The sequence below is a fragment of the Pseudorca crassidens genome, chromosome 14 (genome assembly GCF_039906515.1).
Source record: "Pseudorca crassidens isolate mPseCra1 chromosome 14, mPseCra1.hap1, whole genome shotgun sequence".
Classification (NCBI taxonomy): Eukaryota; Metazoa; Chordata; class Mammalia; order Artiodactyla; family Delphinidae; genus Pseudorca; species Pseudorca crassidens.
This window is the reverse complement of record NC_090309.1, coordinates 61,403,884-61,428,526: the sequence shown is the minus strand read 5'-3', so window position 1 is coordinate 61,428,526 and position 24,643 is coordinate 61,403,884. Positions and strand designations below refer to the sequence as shown.

Below are 24,643 nucleotides of genomic sequence, written 5' to 3'. Positions count from 1 at the left end.
ATATCCCTGATTATTTCTTTAGAATAATTCCGTAAGTGAAATTACTGGATCAAACAGTATAAAAAAATATAAAAGCTTTAAAACATGTTGCCAAGTAGCTCTCCAAAAGGGTTATAGCCATTTATACACCCACCAAGTAACACACAAGGATATTTGGTTCTTTGCACCTTCATTAATATTGGATGTTATAAATTTTTTATCTGCCAAGTTTGATTTTTTAATGGATTTTTTTTCATTTGTATTTTGTTGATTTACAGTGAGACTGAACATTATGCTCACTGGCATTTTGTTTATGTCGCTTGCTGATTTTTCTGTTGGAGTGTTTCTTCTATCTTACTGATTCATAGGAACTCTTACCTTATTAAGGACTTCAATTATTTGTGTTCACTGTTAAATTTTCCAGACTCTTATAGTTTTTTTCAGAAGCTTACATTTTTAATTGATATGTAATTGACATATAACATTGTATAAGTTTAAGATTTATAAGTTGATTTGATATATTTACATATTGCAGTGTGATTACCACTGTAGTATTAGCTAACATGTCTGTCATGTCACATAATTATCATTCCTATTTTGTGGTGAGAACAATTAAGATCTAGTCTCTCAGACATCTTGAAGTTTATAATACAATATTGTTGACTCTAATCATTATGCTGTGCATTAGATCTCCAGGATTTATTTATCTACCAGTTGCAAGTTTATACTCTTAAACAACATTTCTCCAATTCCCCTACCTCCCATCCTCTGGTAACCACCATTCTAACCTCTGTTGCTACAAGTTTAGCTTTTTCTCTCTTTTTTTCAAATTTTTTAAAATTGAAGTATAGTTGATTTACAATATTGTGTTAATTTCTGCTGTACAGCAGAGTGATTCAGTTATACATATATATAAATATATACATTCTTTTTTACATTATTTTCCATTATGGTTTATCTCAGGATATTCAATATAGTTCCCTGTGCTAAACAGTAGGACCTTTTTGTTTATCCATTCTATATGTAGTTGTATCTGCTAATCCCATATTCCCAATCCATTCCTCCCCCACCCCACCTCCCCCTTGGCATCCACAAGTCTCTTCTCTATATCTGTGCAGACTCTTACAGTTTTAACAGTTGATTGATTACTTCATCCTGAATTTATCGTAGTATATGTGAATTGAAAACTGTTATAGCCATGTGATAAATATTCATTTAGGTTAATGACTAAGTGCCAGTCATTGTACTCTGTGATGAAGACAGATATAAAAGATGCAGTCAGAAGACAGACACTTGAAAAAATATATATATCAAGTGCTGTGATAGAGGTAAGCACAGGGCATCATAGGAACACACAGGATGTTCACTTATCTTAGACTGAAAGAAGAAATCAAGAGACCCTCACATCTTCTACATCTCTGCTCAAATTTCACCTTATCAGGGAGACCTTTCCTGGCTCCCCACCATATACTAGCAAGTACCTCACACCTCATCCGTCTCTAAATTCTTTATTCTGTCTTAACCTGTTTTATTCTTCTTCTAGCATATGTCAACAGCTGACATGCTAGTTTTTTTTAACATCTTTATTGGGGTATAATTGCTTTACAATGGTGTGTTAGTTTCTGCTTTATAACAAAGTGAATCAGTTATACATATACATATGATCCCATATCTCTTCCCTCTTGCGTCTCCCTCCCTCCCACCCTCCCTGTCCCACCCCTCCAGGCGGTCACAAAGCACTGAGCTGATCTCCCTGTCCTATGCGGCTGCTTCCCATTCGCTATCTACCTTACGTTTGGTAGTGTATATATGTCCATGCCTCTCTCTCGCTTTGTCACAGCTCACCCTTCCCCCTCCCCATATCCTCAAGTCCGTTCTCCAGTAGATCTGTGTCTTTATTCCTGTCTTACCTTAGGTTCTTCATGACATTTTTCCCCCTTAAATTCCATATATATGTGTTAGCATACGGTATTTGTCTTTCTCTTTCTGACTTACTTCACTCTGTATCACAGACTCTAGGTCTATCCACCTCATTACAAATAGCTCAATTTCGTTTCTTTTTATGGCTGAGTAATATTCCATTGTATATATGTGCCACATCTTTATCCATTCATCCGATGATGGGCACTTACGTTGTTTCCATATCTGGGCTATTGTAAATAGAGCTGCAATGAACATTCTGGTACATGACTCTTTTTGAATTATGGTTTTTCAGGGTATATGCCCAGTAGTGGGATTGCTGGGTCATATGGTAGTTCTATTTGTAGTTTTTTAAGGAACCTCCATACTGTTCTCCATAGTGGCTGTACCAATTCACATTCCCACCAGCTCTGCAGGAGTGTTCCCTTTTCTCCACACCCTCTCCAGCATTTATTGTTTGTAGATTTTTTGATGATGCCATTCTCACTGGTGTGAGATGATCTCTCATTGTAGTTTTGATTTGCATTTCTCTAATGATTAATGATGTTGAGCATTCTTTCATGTGTTTGTTGGCAGTCTGTATGTCTTCTTTGGAGAAATGTCTATTTAGGTCTTCTGCCCATTTTTGGATTGGGTTGTTTGTTTTTTGTTATTGAGCTGCATGAGATGCTTGTAAATTTTGGAAATTAATCCTTTGTCAGTTGCCTCATTTGCAAATATTTTCTCCCATTCTGAGGGTTGTCTTTTTGTCTTGTTTATGGTTTCCTTTGCTGTGCAAAAGCGTTGTAGTTTCATTAGGTCCCATTTGTTTATTTTTGTTTTTATTTCCATTTCTCTAGGAGGTGGGTCAAAAAGGACCTTGCTGTGATTTATGTCACAGAGTGTTCTGCCTATGTTTTCCTCTAAGAGTTTGATAGTTTCTGGCCTTACATTTAGGTCTTTAATCAATTTTGAGCTTATTTTTGTGTATGGTGTTAGGGAGTGATCTAATCTCATACTTTTACATGTACCTGTCCAGTTTCCCCAGCACCACTTATTGAAGAGGCTGTCCTTTCTCCACTGTACATTCCTGCCTCCTTTATCAAAGATAAGGTGAGCGTATGTGCATAGGTTTATCTCTGGGCTTTCTATCCTGTTCCATTGTTGTATCTTTCTGTTTTTGTGCCAGTACCACACTGTCTTGATTACTGTAGCTTTGTAGTATAGTCTGAAGTCAGGGAACCTGATTCCTCCAGCTCCGTTTTTCGTTCTCAAGATTGTTTTGGCTATTCGGTGTCTTTTGTGTTTCCATGCAAATTGTGAAATTTTTCGTTCTATTTCTGTGAAAAATGCCAGTGGTAGTTTGATAGGGATTGCATTGAATCTGTAGATTGCTTTGGGTAGTAGAGTCATTTTCACAATGTTGATTCTTCCAATCCAAGAACATGGTATATCTCTCCATCTGTTTGTATCATCTTTAATTTCTTTCATCAGTGTCTTATAGTTTTCTGCATACAGGTCTTTTGTCTCCTTAGGTAGGTTTATTCCTAGATATTTTATTCTTTTTGTTGCAATGGTAAATGGGAGTGTTTTCTTGATTTCACTTTCAGATTTTTCATCATTAGTGTATAGGAATGCCAGAGATTTCTGTTCATTAATTTTGAATCCTGCTACTTTACCAAATTCATTGATTAGCTCGAGTAGTTTTCTGGTAGCATCTTTAGGATTCTCTATGTATAGTATCATGTCATCTGCAAACAGTGACAGCTTTACTTCTTTTCCGATTTGGATTCCTTTTATTTCCTTTTCTTCTCTGATTGCAGTGGATAAAACTTCCAAAACTATATTGAATAAGAGTGGTGAGAGTGAGCAACCTTGTCTTGTTCCTGATCTTAGTGAAATGCTTTCAGTTTTTCACCATTGAGGATGATGTTGGCTGTGGGTTTGTCATATATGGCCTTTATTATGTTGAGGAAGGTTCCCTCTATGGTTACTTTCTGCAGGGTTTTTATCATCAATGGGTGTTGAATTTTGTCAAAAGCTTTCTCTGCATCTATTGAGATGATCATATGCTTTTTCTCCTTCAATTTGTTAATATGGTTTATCACAATAATTGATTTGCGTATATTGAAGAATCCTTGCATTCCTGGAATAAACCCCACTTGATCATGGTGTATGATCCGTTTAATGTGCTGTTGGATTCTGTTTGCTAGTATTTTGTTGAGGATTTTTGCATCTATGTTCATCAGTGATATTGGCCTGTAGTTTTCTTTCTTTGTGACATCCTTGTCTGGTTTTGGTATCAAGATGATGGTGGCCTCGTAGAATGAATTTGGGAGTGTTCCTCCCTCTGCTATATTTTGGAAGAGTTTGAGAAGGATAGGTGTTAGCTCTTCTCTAAATGTTTGATAGAATTCGCCTGTGAAGCCATCTGGTCCTGGGCTTTTGTTTGTTGGAAGATTTTTAATCACAGTTTCAATTTCAGTGCTTGTGATTGGTCTGTTCATATTTTCTATTTCTTCCTGATTCAGTCTTGGCAGGTTGTGCATTTCTAAGAATTTGTCCATTTCTTCCAGGCTGTCCATTTTATTGGCATAGAGTTGCTTGTAGTAATCTCTCATGATCTTTTGTATTTCTGCTGTGTCAGTTGTTACTTCTCCTTTTTCATTTCTAATTCTATTGATTTGAGTCTTCTTCCTTTTTTTCTTGATGAGTCTGGCTAATGGTTTATCTATTTTGTTTATCTTCTCAAAGAACCCAGCTGACATGCTATTTATTCATTTATTTATTGCTTTTCTCCCCCATCACGATGTCCCTCCCTCATGTCTCTTCCCTAAGAAAATTAATTCCATGACAGCAGGGTGTTTGTTTTTGTTTTTTTAAAAATAAATTTATTTATTTTTGGCTGCGTCGCATCTTCGTTGCTGTGCGCAGGCTTTCTCTAGTTGCGTGAGCGGGGGCTACTCTTCGTTGCGGTGCACAGGCTTCTCATTGCTCTTGTTGCGGAACATGGGCTTTAGGCGCGCGGGCTTCATTAAGTGTGGCACGTGGGCTCAGTAGTTGTGGCTCGCGGGGTCTAGAGTGCAGGCTCAGTAGTTGTGGTGCACAGGCTTAGCTTCTCCGTGGCATGTGGGATCTTCCTGGACCAGGGCTTGAACCTGCATTGGCAGGCAGATTCTTAACCACATCGCCACCGGGGAAGCCCAACAGCAGGGTCTTCGTTTTGTCCACTGCTGTACCCACAGCACCAAGAATAGTGCTTAGCATGTGGAAAGAGCTCAGTTAAGTATGTACTGAATGAATGACTGGAAGGAAGACTCTTCTGTGTTAGTGGAAGAGATTTTTCTCATCTTATCCTCCCTTCAGCTGTGCTCTGTGCACCCCCAACTACCTCCTTTTTATTGAATTGTTCCTTTCTGTATCTTCAGCCTTTCCTTCTCTACCTTACTCGAGCTCCCTAGCTGTCTGATCTTCCTGGCTCAGCATTAGCCTTTCCTAATCACTAGAGTGATCCTTCCAAACACAGACAAGCAGATAGAAGTAAAGAAGACACTTCAGATAGCACATTTTAAGCAAAAGAATGATAGGAGTATGACTCTGCCTCTATCACCAAAAGCTTTGGGACTCCCAAACATAGCAGTCTGCATCCTAAATCCCATTTAAAAAATTCAGTAAACACCTACTATATTCCAGGCTCTGGGGGGATGGGTATAGAATAATATATTGAGTATTTACTATATATGCCAGATATTATCCCGACTGCTTTTCAAGTATTAATTCACCTAATTCTCCCAACCACTTTTTGGTAGAAGTACTATTATTCCCTATTTGCAGATGAGAAAACGGAGGCCAAGCAAGTGGGAGAATCAGGATTCACACCTTAGCAGCCTAACTTCACAGTCTTTGCATTTTACCATCTTCTAACCTTAGGGATAAGCCTTGTTAAAGAAGTATGCCCAGGGTGATTTGGAGGACAAGAGAGAGCCACCTCATTCAGCAAAGTAAAATTGCCAGAGTTTGGTCACCGATGGATATGGGAGGAGAAAAAAAAGAGTCTACGGTGAATGATGGCGTCAACCATCCAGATAGGAAATACAAGAGAAGGAGGAGAAGGAGATGGTTTTGGGAGTCAGCAAATAACATCCCTTTTCCTTCCCTGGGTTCAGAACCAATGAGATACAGATGCAAGAGTGAGGCAGAAGGAAATCAAAACATGACCTTTTTGACTAAGTTGATAGTTACTGTGACGTCAGATGTGCTGCCACGTGGGCTAACTTATGCGGCCACCCCTTAATTAAACAAATTTACCCACCTGGTCCCACATGTAGCTGGAGAGCAGAAAACAAACTTCCTGTTTTTTGGTTTCAGACTTTGCACAGGCTGTTTCCAAAAGAAGGAATTCAGAAGGCATAGAAGGACACTTCCCTAGTTCCTTCTATCAACTCCCAGCCAGAAGTAGGCCCACCAGCCAGGAGTATTTCTCTAGCAGAAAAGTCTCCTTATGGGAACATTAAGAATAGGGAATAAGGGGGGTGAGGGAAATAGGGAGAGGTTGGTAAAAGAGTACAAACTTTCAGTTATAAGATGAATAAGGTCCGAGGCTCTAATGCGTAACATGGTGACTCTGGGAGTAGCAAACCTAGCAATTAAGTAGCAGAAAGATAAGTTCACAGCTCGCTTTCAAGAAATTCCTAGAAAGGTGTGGGCACCCGAATCCATTTAGCAACCATTTATTAATGCCTACTTTGTTCAAGGGATTGTACTAGAACTGGGATATAATGCTGAATAAAATACAAATCATGCCTTGAAGCTCCCAGGCCAGTGGTGAAAGCAGGTGTATAAATAATTACAGTGCAGTGAGATAAATACTAATAAAGATATATACAGCATGCCATCAGAGAGATTATGCTGACAGACTTAGGTAAGGTTTCAGAAAAAGTAAAATTTGAGCCATCTTCGCTGGGGAATAGGGATTCTAGGGAATATAATTTGAAAGCTTTAGGCCAGAGGAAAGGAAACTTTGTCCTTGAGTTAAGTATGGCCCTCATCTAGGTTTCTCCAGCCAACCTTAATCTAGCCACTACTGCAGTCCCAAAAATAATTTGTCTCTTAATGGGCTTCAGAGCTTTTCCAGTCAGAGCTGAGCCTTTTAGTTAAATGTGTAATTAACTTAGCTTTTCAACGAATAGTGATTACAGTTGCTAATACTGAAACATAACTAAACCTTAAGGTGTAAAAACAAGCAATTTTATTAAAATAATATCTTCGAGGCTGTCCTCCCCCATTCATTTTTTCTCATATATAACTTATTTTCCCTCTGTTTTCTCTCTTCCCTCTGTGTAAAAACCTGCATCTCTTCTGCTTTTCTCTCTCTTTTCCTTTGAATGTTCTCCTCTGTTTTGCTTTCCCCTCCTGTCTTTTAACATATAAAAATACAGAATTAAAGTACATTTTAAACTGTTTGTAATTATTGTTAAACATTGTGAAATTTACTATTGAAGTATTTTGTCTGTGGTTTCTATTTTTTTTTTGCGGTTTCTATTTTTACAAATAGATTAATTGAACCTATTGTATTATTATGAATATATTAAGTAGCTTGCTAGTTGGAATTGGTTTTCCATTGTGCCCACCCTCACCCCACCTTCCTACCAAGATGCTATAGTAACGCTGTGATCAAAACTATTACATTTGAGTTCTTTTCCTAATTGCAGCAATGCGAGGAAATCTTTCTAGTTTACACAGCACTGTCCATGTCCAGAGTCCTATACAACTAACCGTAATATTTTATCAAGACCTAGTTTTCTACGAAAATATATACAAGCACAGCAGTGGTACTAAGAATAGCATGGGGTGGATTTTTAATTCCCATCATCTTTAGTCTTTGATCTGGACAACTTACCCCTTCCTCTAGTCTTAACTAGAGACCTATGCAAATACATTCTTCTTTCCCAACAGGTTCTTGCCCCCAAGGTCTTCCTGTAGAGAATTCACTCTCTTTGTACAGCTGTCATAGTACAGTTCTACAACACAAATACACAAAAGCATGATCTATTGAAAATGGTAGTCTGGAGGGATGGTTAACAAAAGAGGTCTTCTGTTTACAAAGGATTTGCTTCCCAGTATTCTAAAAGAGCATGTTTTCTTTAGTACATTCCAGATGATTTGAACTTTTCAGAAATTCATCTTCTAGTTAAATAAAATTGTCCTTTTTCCCCCTTTGTCCGACAGAGATGAGAATATCCTAATGCTACACCTCACAACTATTAGTTTGTTTGCCTCTGTTATAACAGCAACACTTCAGGCTGTGGAGGAAGTGACCCCAGTCTGGAGAGCAGGAGCTACCCTCATTGCAGCCACATCACTCCACTTCAGATATTTCTCATTTCTAAAGGGGGGAAACAAATATGTCACCTCCTCTGAATAAAAGAGAAAATAATGAGGATGGCCTTACATCATTTAGTAAGGGAGAAAATGATAAGGAGGACAAGTTCAAAGTTGCCTATGAAAGTATCCCCGCAGCAACAACAATGGATCTAATATCTTCGCTGGAGGAATGCACAACTAGATTGTATTTATTTCTAAATAACAGATTCTCAGATGCCATACATCTCATTTATCCATGGTCGAAAAACAGCGTGTACCCTGCCCGAATTTATGGTATCCTTACGGTCATCAAGGCCTTCTTGACTTTTGATCCACAGGAGATAGAAATTGGGATGACTGCCACAAAGGAAGCTTTGAGAACCTGTAATAGTTTCCGAAGAAAATCTAGGATGATGAGTTTTTCTCGTCTAGTGAATAAGCAGGGAATAAATGCTATCAAAGAAGAGGAATTGCATGCAGAAGTCTGCTATGCTGAGTGTTTGATCTTGACATCCACTGTAACGTTTATACAGGATGACAGTGTGCTTTGTTTTCTTAAAAGCGGGATCAACGTTGGGTTAAGTTGCCAGATATACAAAGACTGTCAGCGAGTATTAACACAGATACCTAATTACCAAAGTAAAACTTACAGACACCTGGTTGGAGGCATAAAATTTGGACTTGGAGTATTCAATTTGATATTATCACTTGTGCCACGAAAGACACTTAAACTACTCAATGTTGTTGATATTCCGGCAATAGAGAGGTAGGCTTGACTTTGCTTCATGACAGTGCATCTGAATCCCATACAAATAATATCTTAAGTGTTTTGACTCTATTCTTTTATTACAATTATATCTCCGTAGCTTTTGGTGTTGAAAAGAGCCACAGTTCTGCTGCAGAGAATCTCTCCCTAATCTACCTCCAGAAATTTCCAAACTGTGTCATACTTCAATTTTTTCATGCACGTTTTAGTATGTTGAAAGGATATTTTAAACCTGCCCAATTAACATCAGAGGAGTGCGTTTTTATTCAGAACGAATGGAAGCAGGTTCATCACCTCTGTTACTGGGAACTCATGTGGTACCACATTTTTCTGCTGGATTGGAAGCAGGCTTACCACTCTGCTGAGCTACTGTTTCAACACAGCAGGTGGTCCAAGGCAATGTATTCGTTCGCTAAAGCTTCCCTACTGGCCGTGCTTCCTTCTGATTTTGTGAAATCGGTAAGTGAGGACGTGAGCTCTCTCTTCTTAAACGTGGATAACCTGAGAATCAGAATTTTAGGAACTTCGGTGCCAATAGAAAAGTTTGTTGCTGAGAAGGGTCAGCGCTATGCGACCACTGCAGGCTGGTTTACAGCACAGCCCATTTTGGAACTCATGTATGCCTGGAGTGGTTTCCGAGTCATGAGCAAAAACCTAGAGCTTATTTCAACCTGGCTTTCAATAATGGACAAAGGAGGAGAACTTTTACAAGAAAATCCAAGTAAAGAGTATAGCACAGATGACATAAATTTCTTAAATTTACTGAAAGGTCTGTGCCTGAAATACTTAGGCAAATATTCGATGGCTGAGCACTACTTTAATCATGTCATTCAAAAGGAGAAATTGTTAAAACAGGACCACTATTTGGTGCCGTATTCATACCATGAACTGGGAATTCTATACTATCTAAAAGGAGATTATGCCAGTGCAATAAAATACCTAGAAAACATAAAAAACTACAAAGACTATTCCGTGGAAGCCCGATTACAGTTTAGGGCTCACATAGCCCTTGAACAAATAGCTAAAGAAAAGTGATTTAGACACAAAGTGTGGTTTTGTTTTTTAATGGGTGAAGTATCTACAGTCAGCAAGGTAATTAACAGGTAGAAAAATAATTTCTTTGTGGAAGAAATCCAAGAAGAGGCAGCTGCTAAGAATCTGACCAGTAACCAGGAAGAAATGAATTGGCCATTACTTTTCCCTCTTTCCTTCTGCATTCCTATAAAATGGAATGTCTTAGACTGGCAAATGGAGGGATGCACATTTCTGAAAAAGAGAAGGCAAATGATGTACATTATAAAATGTACTGGGTCTCTTATATGTTATGAATTTATCGATTAAGTTAGACATCATTTTTAAAAACAAAAAATATTTTTGATGTCTCACTAGATAATGTATACAGCTCACAAATAAAATAGGGAAAGTAGCTATACTAGGAATCCCAGTGCCCTATGAATGTTTTTATTTAATCGTTAAAGAAAGAAGAAAGACTTTAAGGTCTTACATTTCAAAACGATGCACTGAATAGCATAGACTCTGAATGGTTTTCCCTTGTACACAATGCTTTTCATTGGCTTTTTTTTTTTTTTTTTTTGCGGTATGCGGGCCTCTCACTGTTGTGGCCTCTCCAGTTGTGGAGCACAGGCTCTGGACGTGCAGGCTCAGCGGCCATGGCTCACGCGCCCAGCCGCTCCGCACCATGTGGGATCTTCCTGGACCGGGGCACAAACCCATGTCCCCTGCATCAACAGGCGGACTCTCAACCACTGCGCCACCAGGGAAGCCCTACATTGGCTTTTTATACCAGAGAAGATATCTTCCCCTGTGTGATCAGTGGTATATTTTACCCTTTTCCATTAGGAAGCTCAAATATGGGCCTATAATTTGCCACAGAATAGAGAAGAAAGACGCCTCTATTCCACACACACATAAACCTTTTGAAGATAATTGGAGGAGGGCAAGAGAACAGATTCACTGGGTAGAAAAAAAGAAAAGATTAGGTTGTAGGCAGGAGAGTTTAGTTACCGCATAGCGCTCTCTTTAGTTGCCCTCCGTAAGGTGTAATTCCTCTTAAGATCAGCTCTTCCACATCATTGAACTGCTTGCATCTACCCTGTTGCCATTGTTCATGGGCTAAACTGAGAGCTAACAGCAGCTGTAGGAATGGGGCTTTGTATGGCTTTACCTGCTTTAGGGATAAAATCGGTTCCTAATTTCCAGACCATTAATTCTGGCTGTGTGTATCCTCCTTGCAGTCACGCTTGGAGGTAGAAGTTGCTGGGAGAGTTTGCTTTGCCAGAACACATGGGTGAAACACATTAACTTAATGCTTTGCGTGTCCAGACAACCAACTGGAGCACAATGAAGAGCTGGTATTTCGGAGTTAGAAACTCTTACTTTGGAAAAACGTGTTCCTCACTAACTAAAAATAGACTTTTAGGCTTTGGCCTGATTGCCTGGGTTTGTATCCTAGCTCTGTCACTAACTAGCTATGTGGCGTTGGACTTCTGTGCCTCAGTTTCCTTAGCTGTAAACTAAGGGTAATAAGAGTTCTGATCTCATGGCTTTTCTATGTTCATTAAGGTTGAGTTAATATGCATTTATTATTACTACTACTACTAGTAAGGATGGTAATACATTGTAATCGTCAGTGCAGAGGATTTAAATTACTTTCTTGAAAAAAGCAAAAGTCCGTTTGTTACCTGCTTTGCCAATCTAAAATTTGACCTGTCAATTTGCTTATCCTGTTCTTAGTTTATCTTGGTCACTTATGAAATAAGTAACTCTCTGCTTAAATTATGGTTTTCTGTTTGTCCCATCTTGTCCCCCAAAATAGCAAATTTATTAATTGGCTAAACAAATCTATGTTGACTGCCTACTATATGCGGTTATTGAACAGGGTACTGAGGATATAAAGATAAAGCATGGTCTCTCTCCTGAGGACTTTATTAGGGAGATAAATTAGAAAAGGATTTTGTTGGGGTGGAAACACTTGAAACAGTTGCTTAAACAGAGAGGAGTTTATTTGTCCCAAACAAAATAAGTACAAAGGTAGGCAGTTCAGGTCTGCTGTGTCTCTTTCTCTTTCTTTTATTTTTCCGTGTGGCCTATAGGCCTTCTCATGCATCTCTCCTTGTGGTGGAAAGAGGCTACCTCACCTCCAGGCAGGCTGGAGGAGAAATGGTTAAAGGACCAAAAAGGCTTTCTCCTTCTTAGGAGACTTTGCCTTTTAATTTCAGAAGGGACAGCCTTCTTAGGGACGTCCATGTATATCTCACTGGCCAGAAGCATTCATATGGTCACTTCTCCCAGCAAGGGAAGCTGGAGATTAAGTTTTAGCTTTCAAGCCTCATTAGAAGGTTGTGGGAAAGGACTGTTAAATGAACCAACCTACAGTAACTGCCACAGCACACATGTGAATAACAATAAGCTACAAAATGGTATCAGAAAAAAAAAAAAAATGGTATCAGAGGGGCACAGTTGAAAAGGGGGCAAGGCGACAATGAGATCAAGAAATCACCTGGAGAAGTCTGTATGGAGATCTAACAGGAAATCCTGCAACTGGCACTTCCTTGAAGTTGCTACCCACAGCCCAGGTTCTGGCCTTTTACTGGCCCAAGAGTTGACTAGACACATTGAGGCTGATTCTCACCAAACTCACCAGAGATTAAGGTATAATTTACTCTGCTAATTTATTCATTTGTAGTAGGGACTATTCCAGAGTTGAAAACTCAATTTCCTGTAGGAATCAGGCAGGTAATGTAAACCTATGAATCAGCCAAGGGTAAAACAATAAAAGTGGTGGAAACGAGTTGTGAAGAAGAGAGAGAAAACCTATTTAAAGGCTTTCAAACTGAAAGACAAAACTAAACACTGTGCAGATATTAAACCTATCTGCACTTCCTGATAAGACTTTTTGGCCCTGGTTTGTGAATTCTGGTCTATTCCTTTCTATTGACTAGAAAGTGTTCATGTTTCTTTTTTTTTTTTTAACATCTTTATTGGAGTATAATTGCTTTACAATGGTGTGTTAGTTTCTGCTTTACAACAAAATGAATCAGTTATATATATACATATGTTCCCATATCTCTTCCCTCTTGCGTCTCCCTCCCTCCCACCCTCCCTATAGTGTTCATGTTTTTGTCTCGAGAACCATCTCTCCTGATAAACTGTGTACCTAGAAAACCAGTAGAGGAGTCACAAGGCAGTCTGGTGGGCATGGAATCTGAGTATAAGGAGGCAGATAGTTTCAGAAACATCTATTCCAGGCCAGGGTGAGACTTGATGAATCATCCATTCCCCACAATATGCATACGTCTCTGGAAAGCCCCTGCCTTCCAGATTCAGGGTCTCTAAGAAATACCTCCCAGCGTTTTGCCTGCTGACGTTCCTTCTTCTATGCCTTCTGCCAACCCTGGGTTACTCAGTCCAAGTAGGATACAATATAACTGTTTCCATTTACTAAAATATAGTCCTGCTTCCAGAGGGTACAACAAACTCACTTAGTTTGGAATTTGGTCATTTCCACATTCTTAGTTACCCAGATAATAGATGGTCTCCTTGTGCAAATGTGTCACATCTAATCACACCCATTTTATTTAATCTTGAGGGTTAGTTTATAAGAGCTTGGAGGAGGTACCTCACTGTTGCCTTCCTGTGTCATAAACACAGATATAGGCCTATTGAAGCATTTTTAATTTAATGATAAAATTTTCTTATCTAATTTAGTAGATAACTATTCGGAGGCCTGAGATACTTGAAAAATAAAAAGGAAGAGGAAGTTATGAATGAATAAAAGAACAAAGAGAATTTCTGTTAAAGGCCTAGTGTCAAAGTTCTCAACATGTCCTTGCCCCCAAACAGTCACTAAATCCTTTGATTTCTCCTTTGAAATATTTGTTGAAGCTATTCTTTTTTTTCTCTCTTTTTCATTTCCACTGCTATCAACTTACGCTAGGACTTTACTATTTCCTGTCTGGACTACTGCAGTAGTTCTTAGGAACTCAGTACCGAACATCCTTTTTTGTTCCAAGGCAATTCCAGGGAAAAATTAAAATGGTTAACTCCACTTCTTTTTTCAAATAAAAATAAAATCTCGGGACTTCCCTGGTGGTCCAGTGGTTAAGACTCTGCACTTCCACTGCAGGGGGCGCGGGCTGGACCCCTGGTCGGGGAATGAAGATCCCACATTCTGTGTAGTGCAGCCAAAAAATAATAAAAATTTAAAAAAAAATCTGTGTAAAACATGTACATCTTACATTTAGACTGATTACTTGGTTAAATAAGAGGAACTCAATAGAAAAAAAAAAGGCACTGATTTTTAGCCATAAAGTTATTATCTGGGCATATTTGAGATACAACAGTACAGAAGCAGTTTTCTAAACTTTTATGCCTTACATTTGTTTAGTTCTTTAGAGTCCCCAGAGTCTGTTCAAATCGTTTTTATCCAAGGAAAAAATTCTATCTTCTGCTGGGAAAACAGATCTGCCCTCTTTGTGGTAGACAGGGCTGGGTAGGGCTAGGCTGGGCTGGGTGAGTCAGATAATGAATCAATTTGGAGACGCTGCCTCCCAAAAACTGACTTTCCATTTGGAAACTGGTTCTGGAATTTTTTCCACCTAATACCACTGCTTTGTTTTAGTAGAAAGGCTACATTTTACATAAAGGTGTATGCTGTATATGCTCTATACCTCCCTATTTTCCCCACATCTAATTTCTCTGCATCCTTTTTAATACACCAATTTAACCATATCATTCCATTACTCACATATCTTCCATTGTCTTTGGTCTGTTTATTCACTCATAAAAATGAGTTAATATTTGAAAGTTCTTAGAATAGTGCATGGCACATATTAGGTGCTATATAACAATAAAATATAATTTTTATTAAGAAATAAAAATTCAATTCAAATTGAGCATCTTACTATATACCAAGCAATCTGCTAGAGGTGGTGTATATGGCAGTGAATAAAACAGACATGGCCCCTGCCCTGAGAGTTTACAGGGCTTTCCTAAGTGACTCTGTATGTCTCAGTCATGAAAATTTAGTGCTGAGAGGATCTTGGATCATCTAATTCCATGTTTTCATTTATGGATGAGGAAACTGAAATTTAAGAAGGCAAATGACTTTCAAAATCATACAGCTGGTAAGAGCACAGTCAGTGGTGTGCAGGAGCCAGGACACTACAGGATTTAACCAAATTGAAACCAGTGTTGCTAAAACCCCCTGTCCACTGTTCTTCAATCCAACCCACACTGCCCTTGATCAGGTTCTGTGTCCCATAGACACAGAATTTTTTGTGGGTGTTTCTCATTGCCTATAAATCAAGTCCAAGGGGTACGTGTTTGTTGGGTTTTTTGTTTTGTTTTGTTTTGGTTTTTTGCGGTACGCGGGCCCCTCACTGTTGTGGCCTCTCCTGTTGCAGAGCACAGGCTCCGGACGCGCAGGCTCAGCGGCCATGGCTCACGGGCCCATCCGCTCCGCGGCATGTGGGATCTTCCCGGACCGGGTCACGAACCCGCGTCCCCTGCATCGGCAGGCGGACTCTCAACCACTGCGCCACCAGGGAAGCCCAAGGGGTACGTGTTTAAAAAGCTTTTCTAAGAATGCCTTCCCCACCTCTTCACATTTACTACCACCTCCAGGTAGAATGCTAGCTTACTTGGTTACAAGTACAAGAAGACATTATCAACTCCCCAAAGGCAAAACATTCTTACAATTAGTTTATTAATTCCTAGTTCTCAACAGAAAGCGTAGCATGTATATGTACACAATATATGCTTGATGAATAAACAGAGATAAAGAATGGATATTTCTAATGGGTTCTATTTATTGAATGAATGAGAAAGCAAGAAAACTAAAAAAATCTTGGGCCAAAATGACCAGGGTTATTTTCTTCTGACCTTACCTTTCATGAAATATACTCAGTAAATTACCACTCCCACCCCCACTTCATTTTTTACCCACTTTTAAGACTCAACACTGTGAACTGAAATTTGTGATAGTTTAGCCAGGGCAGGGCAGGTTTATCTTTGCACTATGATAAAGTAAACAGCATAAGACTATTGACAATGTTTTTAACTTCTGATTTTCCTCGGGGAATTTAAGAAAAGGTTCTTTAGAATGTCTTTCTTACTAAACGAAATGTGCTCCAAAATCTAAAATAAGCAATTTTGGTCTTGGCAGAGGAAAGGGTTAAATGTGAAGTTTTGAGAGAGGGGTAGATGTTAGGAAGGAGATGGATGGAGTGGGTGGGGAAAGAGAGGGAGAAGAGTAGAGAATGTGAGAGAAGGGACATCAACTGGAGATGAGGGAGGCTCCAGGGGTACCAAGAGCAGGAGTTGACCAGGGAAAGCAAGTGCCGCACTCTCTGAACTCAGTGAGGACAGGCTGCAGGAGAGGGTCTTTCTGAGAACTTGTGTAAGGTAATGCGCTGGACTCATTCTGTTAGAAGTCAGTGATTTGTATCAGTGGATACTGGGAATGAGACTTTAGTTTACTTAGGAGCCTAAAGGGAGAGGGGAGAGAAGGGACGGAAAGGCGCTGTCTCGCTCATTGCTTTACAGGGGGTAACTTTAAGCTTGAGGCTAGCTTTTACCTGTAGAAAACAAAGGCCAAAGTCTTTCATTCTGCAGTATAGATAGTAGGCTTAAAATGCAAATGACCAATTGTCACAAATTGGTTGTATCTCTTTTAGACTAATTTTTTTTTTTTTTTTTTTTTGCGGTACGCGGGCCTCTCACTGTTGTGGCCTCTCTCGTTGCGGAGCACAGGCTCCGGACGCGCAGGCTTAGCGACCATGGCTCATGGGCCCAGCCGCTCCGCGGCATGTGGGATCTTCCCGGACCGGGGCACGAACCCGCGTCCCCTGCATTGGCAGGCGGACTCTCAACCACTGTGCCACCAGGGAAGCCCTAGACTGAATTTTTATGAGTTCAAATATTTTACTTCACAGTACCATAACAATGATAACTGCTATTTATATTAGCTCTTTGTAGATCTATAGAGGACTTTAACTGATAAATTAGATTTTGTAGATTAGATGTCAAAATCTAATCTATGAAAGCCAATTAATATCATAAGCCAATCATTCAATGAGTGAAGGTTTGGGGAAGGATTATTTGAAACGATGACATTAAGAAACAAAAACTTCAAGGATTATATGCAACTCAAATCCCAAGTAGCAAGGGGAAAGCGGATTAACTGTCGGTGTTTTCTGTACCGTGGTTTGACAGTCCTCTAACTCAGTTTTTGTAAATCTCCCTTGGTGTTCACATTTGCAGGAATTCAATCAACATTTACCACCTTGTACCATTTTTCAGGATCATAGTCCGGAAAAAATTCTGGACCATGCCAGAAGCCAACGAAGTACTCCAGGGACCAGAAATCTGTGGTGGAGGCGAGTCTCTTGCACTTTTCCGCTCCTGCGTTTTTTCAACCCAATCCTACGCTTTTCTTTCCAGCTCCTGCACACCCTCAGGACTGTACCAAAGGCACATCCCAAAAGAGTAGGCATCTTAATTGCCTTACACAGGCCAAAGAAGAAATACGTTGGTTCTGTGGCTCTTCTCCAAGGCACTGTCACCTCACACTTCCAGAGCTTTAGGATTTACCTGGAGGGTTCATGGCAAAGGTGGAATTCCACTTCCACTCTCAAGGAAGAGGTGGCACGAGTCTTCCCTCTTAAAATTTTTATCTTGAAATGTCCAATGTGGCAGTGAAAGGCGGACCCTAGCGAACAAGAAATATTATTATTATTATTATTACAAAAAAATCTTAGCCCCGCTCCACACCCTCAACCCCAATTTCATCACCCCAGGCCTCGGGACTCTCAGACCTCGAGTTGTGACCAAGGCCACGGACTACAAAACAGAGAATTCTGGGGGAAGGAAGTGACGACACGGCGCAAAGCACGCTGGACTCCGGCAGGCTCGGCTCAAGAGACTCCTTCCTTCCAACGCGGCTGCTGAGGACCTGGCGGTGCTAGGAGATTTAACTGGTATTTTTCTCATTTGTCAGGATTACACGCTAAGTATCACCTGGCTTGAGTACAGCTCAAAGTATCATGCGGCTTCGGGTTACGCCAGGGCATCAGCTCTAGAGCCTTAGCTGCTGCCCCTTCGTTTACGCATCCTCCAAACAAATTTTAAGATGAAAAGTGTCACAGATCCGGGGGCCTCTCCCTGGCGGGATCCAGTGGAGACACAGAGCCAGAGAGGGAGTGGGTGGATATCAGAGGAGTTTTCTTTTTCATTTTTGGCTAAGAGTCGTGTGGCGTGAGCTCCTTTGATGGAAGGAGAGCAGAGTTCAAGGATTTGAGCATCTGTAGACTGGAGATCAAAGCCAGCGTGAAGGCGATCTGGAGTGGGATTGGGAGGTGAAATAGGAGTGTGCCAGATAAGTTACCCCAGACTGGGACCCGCGGCAACTCGATGTCCCCGTGGCTTTCAGACTTAATAGTAAAATTTAACTGTCTTACTGATATGGAACTTGAGGCAAATTGCAGGTGTTCTCTACCTCTAGAATGGAGATTGGAGTAAGACATTTGCCTGGGTGGAGCATATATATTAATCCGAACTGGTGGTTGTTTTAGATCTAGCCAGCTGGCAACCATGAATGAATGGATGAAGAAAGGCCCCTTAGAATGGCAAGATTACACTTACAAAGAAGTCAGAGTGACAGCCAGTGAGAAGGAGTATAAAGGATGGGTTTTAACCATAGACCCAGTCTCTACCAAGTGAGTATGGGTCCTGCTTCCCAGAAATCACCCCTTTGCACTGTTACATCCATACTAAGAAAGCAGATAAATGAAAGGCTAATTATTCCCACATAAGAATTTAATTTCCTTTGAAGCTAAGTATTGTTCTAATTATAGATTTGTGTCAGACCAGCCAAGTTCGTAGAAATGGGACACTCCTTTTATATTACATTTTATTGGAAAATTTCAAATATACACAAATGTGAAGAGAGTAGTATAATGAACACTAATCTTATTCCCCCTTCCAAATATTTTAAAGCCAATTACAGACATAATTTTGTTCATAAATCCTTCAATATATCTCTTAGCAGATTCGGACTCTCTAATAAATGTAACCACAATACCATTATAACACCTAGCAAAAGTAATAATAACTTTAATATTAGCTAATTCCTAGTTTGAGTTCAGATTTTCCTGTTTGTCTCCAATGTATCTTTTTAAGCATATCAATTTGTTGATATGTCTCTGAAGAATCTTAATCTATAACTGTATCTCTCTTTGATTTTCCATGTCATTTATTTGTTGAAGAAATGGAATCATTTGTCTATAGAATTCAACACACTCTGGATTTAGCTCATTGCATTTATCATGGCATAGTTTAACATGTTCTTTTATCCTTTGTATTTCCTATAAACTGGTATTCATAACTAGAGGTTTGATTAGGATCACATTTATTTTTTGCAAGGCAACTTTAAAGGTGGTGATCCACACACTTCATTTTGGAATGATTTTAGATTTACAGAAAAATTGCAAAGAAAGTACAGAGAGTACCTATATACCCAGCTTCCCCTAATGTTAACAATTTACACAACTGTCAAACATTTGTTGGAATTAAAAATTTACACTCACTAAACTACAATCATTTGGATTTTATCAATTTTTCCACTAATGGCCTTTTTCTGTTCTGGAATCCAGTCCAAGGTCCTACATTACATATAGGCATCCTGTCTCCTTAGTCTTCTCTGATATGTGACAGTTTTTCAGTCTTTACTTGTTTTTCATGACCCTGACACTTTTGAAGTGTCCTGGTGAGGTATTTTATAGAATATCTCTCAATTTGGGTTTGTGTGATGATTTCTTTTTTTTCTTTTTTTTCTTTTTGGCTGCGTCGTATGGCTTGCGGGATCTTAGTTCTCTAACAAGGGAATGAATGCGGGCCCTCGGCAGTGAAAGTGCAGAGTCCTAACCACTGGCCTGCCAGGAAATTCCCTGTGATGTTTTCTCATAGACTGGGGTTATAGGTTTTTGGGAAAAGTACCACAGAAATGAAATTCACATCACGTCACATTGCATCACATCATGTCATACACCATATCATATCATATTTTAGTTAGGATTTTTCCATTTGTATTCATGAGTGAGATTAGCTTATAGTTTTATTTTTTAATCCTGTTCTTTTCTGCTTTTGGTCTCAAGGTTATATTAGCCTCATTAAATGAGTTAAGGCATAGTCTCCCTTTTATAGTCCATAGGAGAATTTGGTTGGATTAGAAATGTCTGGTCCTTGAAAATTTTATAGAACTTCCTGGTAAAATTGTCTGGGCCTTTTTTTCCCCCTCCATGGGAAGATTTTAAACTGGTTATTTCAGGTTTTTTAAAAAAGATTATAGGACTATTTACATTCTCTCTCTCTCTTTTTTTTTTTTTGAGTCAGTAGTAGAAATTTATATTTTCTAGGAAGTTTTCTGTTTTCAGTTTCAAAATTATTTACCTAAATTTGTTCTTAATATTTTATACTATTAATTTTCGCTACCTTATTCCTAATATTATTTATATGTGCCTTCTTTCTCTTTTTATTAATCTTGCCTGAGTTTTGTGAAATTTATATATCCTTTTCAAAGAACCAGCTTTTGGCTTTGATGATCTTCTTATTGACTTTTTTTAATTGAAGTATAGTTGATTTATAATATTGTGTCAATCTCTGCTGTACAACAAGGTGACTCAGTTATACACATATATACATTCTTTTTTATATTCTTTTTCATTATGCTTTATCACAGGATATTGAATATAGTTCCCTGTGCTATACCTTAGGACCTTGTTGTTTATCCATTCTAAATGTAATAGTTTGCATCTACCAACCCCAAACTCCCAGTCCATCCCTGTCCCTCTCCCCCTCTGCCTTGGCAACCACAAGTCTGTTCTTTATGGCTATGAGTCTGTTTCTGTGTTTTTTTGTTTTCCTGTTTGTTTGTTTGTTTTTCTGGCCACGCCAGGTGGCTTACGGATCTTAGTTCCCCAACCAGGGATTGAACCCATGTGCTTGGCAGTGAAAGCACAGAGTCCTAACCACCGGACCACCAGGGAATTCCCTGTTTCTGTGTTGTAGATAGGTTCATTTGTGCCATATTTTAGATTCCACATAAAAGTGATATCATATGGTATTTGTCTTTCTCTTTCTGAACTTCCTTCACTTAGTATGACAGTCTCTAGTTGCATACTCTTTTGTTTTCTCTCTCATTAATTTTGTGCTGTGTTATTTTCTTTGGTCTGCTCTGAAGGAGAGTTATTCAGTTGCTTTTTAACTCTAAAAGTTAAATCTGTACCCTATCTTCTTTCCTAATACACATTTAAAGCATTCATAACTCTTTAAGTAATGCTTTAATGACATCCCACAATGATCAGCTTTAGGCTGGACAAAAGCCTTAGATGTTTAGGACCATCAGAGAATTCGTATTGAACAAGTGAAAACATTTGGTGGTGAGAGGAGTAATTTAAAATGGAGAAGAGCATTCCCTGTTGTTCTAGTGACCTGTTGGGGGTTGATGCTGACTCTCATTTCACTGCTTCTTCCATAGTTTTATAGGCCTTTTGGTTTTTCTTTTGCAACTGTGCTCTGAACTTACTTTTCCTCCAAAGTATTGTCCTTGTGAACTTCCTTGAAGATGGCAGCATGTCTGTGACCGGAATTATGGGACATGCTGTGCAGACTGTTGAAATTTTGAATGAAGGGGACCATAGCGTGAGAGAGAAGCTGATGGATTTGTTCATGTCTGGAGACTGTAAGGCGTACAGCCCTGAGGATCTGGAAAAGAGAAAGAACAGCCTGAAGAAATGGCTGGAGAAGAACCACATCCCCATCACTGAAGAGGGAGATTCACGAAGGACTCTCTGTGTGGCTGGGGTCTTGACTATAGATCCACCATATGGTCCAGAAAATTGCAACAGTTCCAATGAAATTATTTTGTCCCGTGTTCAGGATCTTATTCAAGGACACCTTGCAGCTTCCCAGTGAGAGGCCAAGAACTATGGATGCACTGATTGAAATAAGACTTCATTTTTTGAAAATTCTTTGTTGTTTTTGGTAAAATCAAAGATGGGGATTATCAGTGCTAATAAGTGAACTGGGCAAGGATGACATCACAAATAAAATTAACATAGGGACATCAGAATTATAAGAGCCTTTCCTTTTGATGGGGATACACCTCCTTTTTTTTTTTCTTTTTTTTTTTTTGACGGTACACGGGCCTCTCACTGTTGTGGCCTCTCCTGTTGCAGAGCACAGGCTCCAGACGCGCAGGCTCAGTGGTCATGGCTCACGGGCCCAGCCACTCCGCGGCATGTGGGATCTTCCCGGACCGGGGCACGAACCTGTGTCCCCTGCATCGGCAGGCAGACTCTCAACCACTGTGCCACCAGGGAAGCCCACACCTCCATTTCTGTTAGGCAAGAAATGTATGTGAAAAAGATGCAACATGTTAGATTCAATATAAATGCTAAGGTAAAATCACAGTCTTGTTACATCCCTTGCACTAACTACATGTGTCTGTTTTAAAACGTTTATTTTAAAAAATCTTTTGGTGTAATGATGTTATAGCATTTGAATCAGAATATATTCTTTTTTTGGTTGAAACTTGAACGTTTTGGTAAAATCTTAACACATAAACCTTATAAACTCTCAAAGCCTTAAAAAGTGAGCACTGGCTGATATCTCTGAGGAAAGAGGTAAGTGTGACAGGTATTCTGCTGCTGAGCTCAACCCAGTTCTTTTGCCTGATGGGTTCAGCCCAGGCTTCTGGGTCACAGTGCTTTTTTCCTACAGTCTCTACTCCCCTTGCCAGGCTTCACTGAGGGGAGACAGTGCAGGAAGTACACTTAACTACATCTGATTCTACCCCTTGGAAGCCAGTCAGGGAGGTTTCTGGCCTACAAAAGCACCTCAGATTGTTAGTTTGGGGGTTGTATGGTCAGGCCACTCAAGATGGCTGTTCTCTTGCTCTTGGCGTGACCAGTCCCTGCTGCGCCTACACCCTACTCACATGAATGTGCTTGCCCCCTGCCCCAGCCGGTGATTGTTCTAGTCCTTAGGCCAGAACAGCTCCACCTGCTAGTTTATTAAAGGGAAACACCTGCCCCCATGATGCTAGTTAACCTGAGGGGCTGTAAGGGTTGGGTCTCATCTGCTGGTTTCCCGGGTAACTGATGAGCCACACTGACGTCAGTTCCCCCTGTAAAAGGTAGCTTCCTGCTCCTCCTAGTAGTGAAGGCTGCGTCTCGCTTGCGGTGTGCCCCGCACGGTGGAGGTGTTTCTCCAGGACCTTGCTTCGGACGTGTAAGGTGCCCTGTCCAATAAGCTGGCGCTGTCACTGGGCTCTTTCTTCGGCCTCGAGGCTGGTCATCCACAAGGCTTGCAGACCTGCGAGGTGCAGCCCAACAATTCACAAGCCAGCCAGGAGGCCTAGGGAACTCCCGTGAGTGCCAAGATGTAGCGAAGGAAGGACGGGGATGGAAAGTTGCGGGAGGCAGTGGGGAGTCGGGGGGAGATCCCAAGGTGGCCGCCCACTAACATGTGGAGCCCTGTGGCAGCTGACTACCGTGAAAGGTGTTTTTTCTCTTCCATTGTGTTGATGATATCCTGTTAAATTCAGTCTGTTTTTTGTTTTTTTGTGTTTCTTTGCGGTACGCGGGCCTCTCACTGTTGTGGCCTCTCCCGTTGCGGAGCACAGGCTCCGGGCGCGCAGGCTCAGCGGCCATGGCTCACGGCCCAGCCGCTCCGCGGCATGTGGGATCTTCCCGGACCGGGGCACGAACCCGCGTCCCCTGCATCGGCAGGCGGACCCTCAACCACTGCGCCACCAGTTAGTCTCTGCCCACTCAGTCTCTTTTGAGTTTAAAAGTAGCAGCGCTATGCTCGTGGCTCATCTGACTGCACGGGGATGGCTGGTGAATACAGACAAAACGTCAGGACCTGAATTATCCACAAAGGGCAAGTACACCCCCAACCTACCACCCTTAAACAACTACAGACAGGCTTTAGGGGTATTAACTTAGGGACAGGTTTGTGAATTGGACATGGCCAGTTACCTGGAAGGGTTTGGTTCAGGCCTATGGCAACGGCAAAATAATAAAGAGTACCCTTGGGCTTCTGTTCCCAGCTATGGAAGGGGGCAAAGCAGTGATGCAGTGTGATGGAACAGTAGCTATACGCAGTCTACAGAGAGTTATAACAGGTGGAAGACATTATAAAAGGCCTACTCGAGTCCTGGAGCAATGTAAAAACCACTATTCAGGGTCTAGAACAGCTGTGTGTGACATATAGGACCTCTGTGGACATGGATAGCAACCAAGGAATACACTTTACTGGCCACGAAATTCAGAAATGGGCCAATGAAATGACACACTGTCATTTCTACTACCCTGTGCCCCCACTGCTAGCAGGCTAGTTGAAAGGATGAGTGGACTACAGCTGAGACGGGAAACCCACTCTCTGTGTGGACCAGGAGGCTAACTCAGGCCCTACGAACTATAACTGAAGATCCCAGGAGCAGTCGTCTCAGTGCTTACTCCATGTTAACCCAGAATCAACTAGTCAGCACCATCGGAGTTCACCTGTTAACCACTGCAGGGACCATTGCCAACTACTGGTCAGGGTGATAAT

The 24,643-nt window shown here is 40.5% G+C and overlaps 1 protein-coding gene across 2 annotated transcripts in view; it reads left to right on the top strand.

The window, feature by feature from the left end:
• The window catches only part of GEMIN6 (gem nuclear organelle associated protein 6), a 33,018-nt gene extending 10,861 nt beyond the window's left edge, over positions 1 to 22,157 (top strand). For both annotated transcript variants that reach the window (XM_067703222.1, XM_067703221.1), the window contains exons 2-5: positions 15,433 to 15,586; positions 17,330 to 18,006; positions 18,601 to 18,744; positions 21,625 to 22,157. In XM_067703222.1, the coding sequence (XP_067559323.1) occupies positions 18,620 to 18,744; positions 21,625 to 22,000 (501 nt within the window). In that variant the 5' untranslated portion in view covers positions 15,433 to 15,586; positions 17,330 to 18,006; positions 18,601 to 18,619 and the 3' untranslated portion in view covers positions 22,001 to 22,157. The remainder of the gene's footprint in view (positions 1 to 15,432; positions 15,587 to 17,329; positions 18,007 to 18,600; positions 18,745 to 21,624) is intronic.
• Positions 22,158 to 24,643: the final 2,486 nt, after the last annotated feature.